Below are 9,457 nucleotides of genomic sequence, written 5' to 3'. Positions count from 1 at the left end.
CAAAGTACGAGAAAAGATCTAGACAGCCTGTGTATATAAACAGTATGATTAATGCAATAATTCTCAGTTAACATGTAGTTATAAAATACCAATAATCATAGAATTCATGTACATAAAATATTGTATTAGACGTTGCATACAAAGAGAGATTTTCCGCCTCTTATTTTGTAGAAGTCACGTGATTCAACAAAGTCGCGCCTGCCTCCCTACTGTTTGTAAACCCCGGAAGTTACACTTGAGAAGTGCACCTGTGTACTTCAGTTTAAATTTTAGGAGGTGGCGTTCGGCTGTCGTAGCGCAGTAATGGTTGAAAATGTCTTGGGGAGGAACTAATACACCTTATAATCCTCAGTATCAGGTTTGTTGAGACGTTACCAAGACAACACAGCAGTGTGTGTGCACTTCACATGAATGAGACTAAATCGTGAACGAAAACATCAACTGAAATTCAATCAGTGAGGAATGGGTGATAAGTGCTAAAACTAATACTTAGTCTAATTGCACTCATTTTACACTCAAAATATTTTATTTTAGATAAAAAAAAAAAAAAAAATTTGCTACACTTTCACACATCATTTGGTTGTCTTGCTTCCAAATATCAGTTTGAAAGAAAAAATTATTGAAATAATAATATTTTATTTTGTAATATCAGCCAAGAGGTTGTTTTCTATGGCTAACGTTGTTTGCCAACAGGATTACTAACTTTTGAAATTACACCTTGTAGTTATTTGGTAGGATTGTAATATTAATATTTCAATTATTGACCACTGTTAATATATTAATTCAACCCCACCCCCCCCTCATATTCATAATTCATATCCAGTATGGATATATCTGTAACGAATTTCAAATATCAAATATGTTTACATTTCATAAGCTATATACTACTCCGAAATGTTTCATTGATAAAGGTAAATGTATAAAGCAGTTGAAAGTTTGATCAAACTTAATATTTTAATATTTAACACTTCAAATTGCAAAGTATTCATTTTTGTGTTTAGTCAAATATCGGGGGGGGGGGGGTAAATTTAGAACAATAGTAATTTTTGCATTTTTATTGAAGTAACTTTCTCATATTTAATTTTGTATATTTAATAGCACAAAGTGTACTGGTAGTTTATGAACAAACAGTAAATTCTGTGACAAAGGCAACATATTCATAAATATGTAAAAAGAATAAAATATGCAAAATATAATGGTATCCTCCACCATACATTATTTTTTCTGTTGAAGGCAATTGTATTTGATCTTTCTAAAGTTTTTAAGGATTGATGATTTGAATATTGCTTGTGTTAACAGTCTGGAGCACCAGCTGGAGGAGCAGCGTATGGACAACCAGCATATGGTAGTCCTCAAACAGCACCACCCCCACAACAAGGATATGGTAGTGCCCCTCCCCAACAAGGTTATAGTGGTGCTACCCCACAACAAGGCTATGGTGCTGCCCCTCCCCAAGGCTATGGTGGCACACAACCTGCACAATATGGTGCCCCACCACAACAAGGGTATGGCAGTGCTCCTCCCCAGCAAGGGTATGGTGCACCCCAACAGCAACAACGATATGGTGCACCTGCACCCCAACAAGGATATGGTGCACCCCCACCCCAACAAGGCTATGGTGCACCCCCTCCACAGAGTGGTTATGGCGGATACAATCCACAGTCTGGGTATGGAGGAGGACAGCCAGGATATGGTGGATATGGGGGTGGTCCACCTGCTCCACCAGGTGTAGATCCACAATTGTGGAGTTGGTTCAAGGTAAGAGATAAGAGCTATGGCAATTTGAGATTGATATTATGTATAATTTGAAATAGAGAAGTATGAATATCACACATGTCATATATCAAGTGAACTATATATTTTTGTTTTACTTTTTTTAAAAGGTTGTAGATGTGGATGGAAATGGTAAAATAACAGCTGATGAATTGAGACAAGTTTTACTGAATGGTAACTGGTCACCTTTCAATTCAGAAACATGTCGTCTTATGATTGGAATGTTTGACAGGAATCAGTAAGTAGTCAAGTCTCTGTATACAATGTGTATGTGCCATAGCAGAAATGTATTTCAAATTCTAGGGTCATTTACTAAGCAGTCCTTGAAACTCTCAGAATTTCAAACCACACGGAAAGTCCCTGGCTCCCATATTAAAAATTATTACTTACTGAAATAAAATTCTTGGCCGATCCCATCAATAATACGTTGAAAATGACCTGACTGGTAATTTTGTGTCACAAGTAAAACAACATCAAAAGGATCCTGAAAAATGACATCATTACGATATACTGGAAAATGACAAGAACTCTTTTCATGTCACTTTACTATTAGCGGAAGAATCCTTGATTTTGTACAATAAGCACAGGCTTTCAGGGGAAGCCATATATAGCTCCTTAAACAATATACTAAACAATGTAAAAGAATGGATGTGAGCACACAGAATGCATCTAAGTATTTACCACATGCAAAATACTACACACTTGCAATCATTTTCTCTGCTGACAAAATCATGCATGGTATTCTCTGATATTGGTCCTTATTTTCAATTGGCATGTTCTGATATTTTAACATTGAACTGTTATAACTGAGTGAATGATTCTTGCACAGAAAAAAATATAAAAATTTCTCTGGTAACTGACATAACTCTATTAGAATGACCTTTTCAGCAGCAGATCTACTGCAAGAGTGCAAAGCCTATGATTCTGCCAAATTTTACATTCAAAGATTCGAGTTCCTTCTATATTAGTTCTGAAAATACTCAAATGTCAATGTGAATGAATAAAAAAAATGTAACAGTTGCCAGCAAGCCAGTGGAAATGAATTGTATTTATTGCAATGGAATCTGTGAGTATGTCACAAATAGTCATAACAGTTCAGTAAGAATGATGACACAGATACAAGTACTGTCCTTTCTGGCTTCTCAAGGAATGTTTTCAGGAATCTCTGTATGTACTATTGAATACTTTATTTTTGTAAGTTTTGTGGACAACTGGATTGATACTCATCTTACTTTAATTCTGATATCAGTAAATTTATATGTTACAAGAAAAAAATTGAAAAAAATTTGGCCTCAAAAATAAAGTATTCATTAACAGAATCCTTTATGGCTTTCAAAATTTAATCACTTCTTGGTGGATGGAAAATAGAACAGCCAGGTTCTCCTATCAATAAAACATGCATTCTTCTTCTGCCTAAATAACACGGTGAGTAGTGGATACTATAGTGCATACAGAATTAGCCGTTGATCATACATTTTTTCAGCAGAGATGGTACAATTGATATCAATGAATTTGCTGCCCTCTGGAAGTATATACAAGATTGGAAACAGTGTTTTGACAAGTAAGTTCAATATAACGTTTTCTTAGGCAATAAAGGTCAGCATCAAAAAAGGAAGAGTACAACACTGAAAACAAATATGCATGCCCAGTGTGCATGAATAAATGTATAAGGATTGATATCATTTCTGAAGTATTGCTAGTTATGTTATCAGTAGTCAAATTGTACTTGTCATACTAGTATTAAAACTTTCAGTAACACAGCAGTCTTCTTAAATCCAAAGTAATGAAAACATATTTTATCAGTCATGTTATTGATGAGATTTTGGTTAGTTTTCTATCCTTTTTAATTTATTGATATATTTTTCACCTGGGATTTGTAGGTTTGATCAGGACAGGTCTGGTAATATTGATGCTGGTGAACTCAATAATGCTTTTAAAACATTTGGATATAATCTGTAAGTATACCAAAATGTCTTGTCTCTCAGTCTTTGCAGGTATTTCCTACTTACATCACTATTAGTCAGATAGTTTAGATTGTATAATGAATTCAGTCTGTGGTGATGATCAACCCTGTTTCCGTATGAGCAGCTATCTATTTACCAACCTGATATAGTTCAGTTTGATTTTCATATCTGTATGATTTGATTTTTTTGGTGCATTTTATGACTACTAGTATTGCCAAGGGTTATCAAGTCAGTTAGTTCCAGTCTAGCAATCACACAATGAACACCTGTCTGGTTATCCACAAATAATATTGTAGTTGGTGTGTTGTTGTCCTAAATTTGTAAGTAAACCCAACTGACTTTTACTACCCTGAGACTTGTAAGATCACCCAAATCTGTACACACATATGTAATCTGGCACTCAATAAATACAACCCCCAAATCTGTACACACATATGTAATCAGGTACTCAATAAATACAATAACATAAAGGGGAAATAAAGAAAGAAAGTGTTTTTATTACTTCTGTACCAGTTTCAACTGTTTGATTCCTGTATCATTATGAATAATACGTCATTCTATGTTTTCTTGATGTGAAATCCTGTGGTATTCAAAATCAACTTAGAGCTGCTGTTGCTAACAATTATGAATATAATTTCATTCTTTGTTCTTGATGTGAAATCCTGTGGTATTCAAAATCAACTTAGAGCTGCCATTGCTAACAATTATGAATATAATTTCATTCTTTGTTCTTGATGTGAAATCCTGTGGTATTCAAAATCAACTTAGAGCTGCCATTGCTAATAATTATGAATATAATTTCATTCTTTGTTCTTGATGTGAAATCCTATGGTATTCCAAATCTAGCTATATTTATACACAATGCTTGCCATACACAAACTGACTGTTCTCAACTTACAGCTGTCATTGCTAACAATTATGAATATAATTTCATTCTTTAATCTTGATGTGAAATCCTGTGGTAGGCAAAACCTTCCTGTTTCTCTCATTTATCTGTAATAATTATCTATATCATGCTTGAGTTGTACTACACAAATTGACTGTTAGAAACTCTTCAGCTGTTATTAATACCAATATTTTCCATAACAAATGAAGTTATGTATTTCAAGAATATAAATAACATGTATTTTGTGTCATTATGACAACACAGTGTGACAGCTGTTATGATATTTATACGTGCCCAAACAAAATAATGACAACCTTGTTTCTTTATATACTAAGTTGAAAGTAGATATAAATATGCACTTTTGACATAGTAATGTTATTTTCCTGCAGATTTATCGAATAGCTTTATATATTATTGGTTTAGATATTTCAAAATTAGATATTTCAAAATTTTTGTCAACAGATCCATGGACTTTTGTCGACTTGTTGTAGCCAGGTTTGACAGGAAAAGTATGAACACAATAAATTTTGATGATTTCATCCAATGTTGTGTGATGCTGAGATCATTAACAGAAGCATTTAAAGTAAAAGATTCACAGAGATCAGGCTGGATCACAGTTACATATGAACAGGTGAGTTACCAGGTAATGGAAATAATGAGTAACATTTTATTGTTGTGTGCAAAACAAGTGTAAAGTTATGACCACTTACAGAATTCTTACTGTATATGTACAGGTGAATCATAAACATTTTGCCATGGAAAAGGATCTCTGTTCTTGACCTTGAAAGTTAAGTTTGGAATGAACTTTGAAGTCATGTCTCATGCATACCAGATGCAGTGTAACCAACTGACAACATCAGAGTGCGATTTATCTAACTGTACTTGGTCTGATTTAGTATACCCTGTCACAAACTTGTATAACATGAATGATGTTAGTGTCAGACACTATGATTTCTGAAAAAGCCATTTCTAATGGTTTCATCTTCAAGACCTTCAATGTCAAAAATGAAAGTCAAGTAGTATCAGAAGTATTGCTTAAATGTGTAACATCTTTGCTGACCTTGACATAAACTTCCAAGGTGAAATGACAAAATCAAGCCATTTCTTACATACTATAAAATACTGAAAAGAGGCAATGTGTGTTCTGCAGCTCATATGAAAATAACCCAGTATGCATCACTAACTGTCTTTATTAAATTATCTGTTGTAAAATACAGCTGACATTGAAATCCTATCAACTTACCGTAGTATGTCATTCTTTTTAGTTTCTAGAAATGGTCCTAGAGAATGGCTCATATCAGTAATGAGAAAACTTTGAAAACTTTTACAGTACTTCTGGTATTTTAAATTATGAATTCAAGTTCAGGAAGACACCAGGCAAACAGACCTTGAATCATGTTACTTTCAACTTACTCTTGCCCTTTGCATTACATACAGTATTTCTAGTGTGGACAACAGAATATCTCTAGAAAATCTCATGACCTTTAACCCCTACTGCACTATCATTGGAGTGTTAGCCTTCCATAAGCCTCATTTTAACTTATGCTAATTCAAACTTGACAGAATTTTGTGTTGATGATTTAATCTGATTTGTTGGCAGAAAGAAATTAAGCTAAGTTCAAGACCCCATTAATTTGTGTATTACAGAAGATAAATACTAATTTTCATCAATATTGGACTTTACAAGGGAAAATACATATGTTCAATATTTAGTCCTGTATTACAACATTGTAATTGTCTCACTTAATCTTTCTCCATGTGATGTAGGGTGTCAGGAAAATTTAGACCGATTGAATTAGCATAATCTACCAAGTGAGGTGTCAATGAAATTTGAACTTCCATGGTTGTGCACTATAGGGTATATCAACACATCTACGAATATATAAATTCCTCTTGAATTAATTACAGCAACTATTTAAGGGCATTTTAAGGTCATCTTTCAGATTCCACAAAACAAGACTATACCAATTTGCTATCAAGATTTGGAAAGAAAATATTTTTGATATAATTTTTTACTCCAAGGTTTCCTCGCTATAAGGTGAACAATTGTAGGTATAGTATAGATGTATTTTAAAGGCTGAATTTTTAATGATAAAAATAGTGTTGGGAAATTTCTGAAAATTTAATAATGATAACGTAACATGGAGAAACTTGCTTAATATTTAATAATATAAATGTAGTGCAGGGAAATGGTGGAATTTTTTATAATGAGCAACGGATGAATATTAAGACACATTGTGGCAAAATAGCTGCATTTTTAATAATTATGAATTTTTTGTAATGAGCAACAGCATGTTAAGAAATACAAATGGTAGAATATTAAATAATGATAGACATAGTGTGGCTAACTGACTGAATTTTTAATAATCATATATACACAATATGATGAAAATGTGAATTAGGAGAGGTCAAGTATTATACAAAGAGGACACAATGTCTAAAAAGTTCTGATGAAATGTGGCAATGTTGTAAATATAGACAACATATTTAGTCCTACCCTAGTTCACATTTTAATCAGGTTGTGGTAATCTAATTGTAATCTCATGTTGAAAATTGTGAATTTAATTAATTTGTGTGTTATTGTAATTATTTTTATCTGTGTTTGTATATTTAATGATGATGTGACTGGGTGATTTTACAAGGTGGCGTATTTAATTGCAGTATTACCGTACTGTAAATGTAATTCTTCAGGAGTAGTGTGGTGGGAAGAGTACCGTGCAGGGTTGATATTCAATTTTTAAAGGATTTTCTTAAAAAGTGGTGAAGATCAATTGGTGTAGGTCAAGAGATCTAATCTAGCCAACTTCAATGAGGTTTTCAGAAATATTGTAAGATTTAAGAATGTAAATTCAGTTCTACAAAAATCGATGACACAGAAATGTGTTTTCACGATGAAAAAACTACAGAACTGATGACATAGACAACTATTGTCATGATGTGGGACTACAGAACTGATGACATAGACACACAGACCTACATGACTGATAACATAGACACACATTGCCATGATGTAGGACCACAGAACTGATGACATAGACACACATTGTCATGATGTAGGACTACAGAACTGATGACATAGACACACATTGTCATGATGCAGGGCTACAAAACTGATGACATAGACACACATTGTCATGATGTAGGACTACAGAACTGATGACATAGACACACATTGTCATGATGTAGGACTACAAAACTGATGACATAGACACACATTGTCATGATGTAGGACTACAAAACTGATGACATAGACACACATTGTGATGATGTAGGACTACAGAACTGATGACATAGACACCCATTGTTTTGGTGTAGAACTACAAAACTGATGACATAGAAATATATGGTTGTACCATAAAGATCGTCACTGTCTGTGGTTGTACAAGTGATATATACAGTTTGATGTAGACCTTGGCTGGCACTTGGCGTTATACAGATTTCATACAAACCAGCTTACACTTGGATATACACCTGTTGCAAATCTAGAATATGCCCATAAAAGTACCATTTGCTTGAAGTTTTGAAGTCCGATACCACACTTGGCTATATGGGCTTCATACATGCATTCAGCCAGATTTGCAATTGTGTGTTTTGTCATGGCAATAGTCAGAATGTGTGAACCAATCAGAAGTATTAAGACAGTTTTGAATAGAGGTGATTTTAACAAATAACAATGTAGATATTGCAACCAATGAGAATTAAAGTTACATTTGCCGTGATTAGTCCTTTAACAATCAGCATTAATAAAGATGCAACAATACAAAGTTTTGATTTTTTAAAAAGCTGAATATTTTAATATCATCTTCCTGCTATAATTGTCTGATTTTAACACTTTAACACTATTTAACACATATTTTTAATTTTTGTGTATATGACTATAATCAAATTTCATATGGGATAAAATAATGAAATTAATTTATAAGATTCAGAAGTGATTTCAGTTAGAATAAAACATTCAGGAATAATTTTGCAATATTTTCAAAATAATTGCCACGATTTTGTTAGAAGCGTAATACATTTTTTTGACCTATATTCCAGGGTGGTCATTTCCTATCAATGAATTTCACTATGTACCGGGTAGTGGGAAAATCAGTTCCTGTATTTGAGTTAAATATATCACTATCCTGCAAATCAGAAAACTTCAAATTCAGGTAATCTGGCGCCCTCTGGTGGTGGTATTTATGCATGGACTGGTGATGGCCAGACAGCACGACTTTTAAGATACATCAGTCAGTAAAATGTGTGTGGAGTGATCTACCAAATATCTTGCCAGGGCCAGACCAACACAGAACCATGTAAGGAATCATACATAAGGAGACTAGTCATACACATGGTACATTTCTATGCAATATTTCACCACAGGGACATAGCTATTAAAATGGTCATATGGGCAAGAATAAGTACATCACTACATTTAATAATATTACGTCAAGCATCTGTCACTTCCGCATTCAAACACCACCATGAAGAGATAGTCCAATTACTTGAGTGAGTAAAGATTATAATTTTTACCCATTTTGTTAAAAAATCACTTCCTGTACGTACAGTAACAAACTTTTTACACATTTCAATTTGTTTTGCAATTATTGAGTTTCAAACAAGAACTTACTTTTCAAAGTCAAAAATGTACTACAGTAACGCTGTTTTATTCATTAAATAAGGCAAAATAAATATTCTTTTCACATCCATATGAGCACTTTAATGGCATGATATGCATTACAATGGTTAACATTTGTCAATATTTGTTGTAAACAGTATAACTTGTTACTGTTTATGTTTGGACACCTCCAATATTCAGAAGTGGAGCATTTCTTACGGTTTTCTTTTCATGTTA

The 9,457-nt window shown here is 33.3% G+C and overlaps 1 protein-coding gene across 2 annotated transcripts; it reads left to right on the top strand.

Annotated features, from left to right (window-relative positions):
- Nucleotides 1–221: 221 nt before the first annotated feature.
- On the top strand, nt 222–9,230 carry LOC144434888 (sorcin-like). Of its 2 annotated transcripts, none has more exons than XM_078123405.1 (7): nt 222–358; nt 1,300–1,758; nt 1,884–2,011; nt 3,260–3,334; nt 3,654–3,728; nt 5,086–5,254; nt 5,889–9,230. In XM_078123405.1, exons 1-7 carry the CDS (start codon nt 314–316, stop codon nt 5,925–5,927), a joined length of 990 nt encoding a protein of 329 aa, XP_077979531.1. In that variant the 5' UTR covers nt 222–313; the 3' UTR covers nt 5,928–9,230. The 2 variants fall into 2 exon arrangements, with proteins under 2 accessions (XP_077979531.1, XP_077979530.1); XM_078123404.1 differs by having other exon boundaries at nt 3,257–3,334.
- Nucleotides 9,231–9,457: the final 227 nt, after the last annotated feature.

The sequence above is a fragment of the Glandiceps talaboti genome, chromosome 5 (genome assembly GCF_964340395.1).
Source record: "Glandiceps talaboti chromosome 5, keGlaTala1.1, whole genome shotgun sequence".
In the NCBI taxonomy this organism is placed as follows: Eukaryota; Metazoa; Hemichordata; class Enteropneusta; family Spengelidae; genus Glandiceps; species Glandiceps talaboti.
The sequence above is the reverse complement of the archived record's forward strand: the minus strand, read 5'-3'. Positions and strand labels throughout refer to the sequence as shown.

What these genes read in the sequence shown, in the direction of transcription:
- LOC144434888 (XM_078123404.1), top strand. Translation starts at nt 314, where the DNA reads ATGTCTTGGGGAGGAACTAATACACCTTATAATCCTCAGTATCAG. An exon ending in AAAACATTTGGATATAATCT is followed by an intron (nt 3,729 to 5,085) that starts GTAAGTATACCA and finishes TTTTGTCAACAG; the next exon opens with ATCCATGGACTTTTGTCGAC. An exon ending in TCACAGTTACATATGAACAG is followed by an intron (nt 5,255 to 5,888) that starts GTGAGTTACCAG and finishes CATTCTTTTTAG; the next exon opens with TTTCTAGAAATGGTCCTAGA.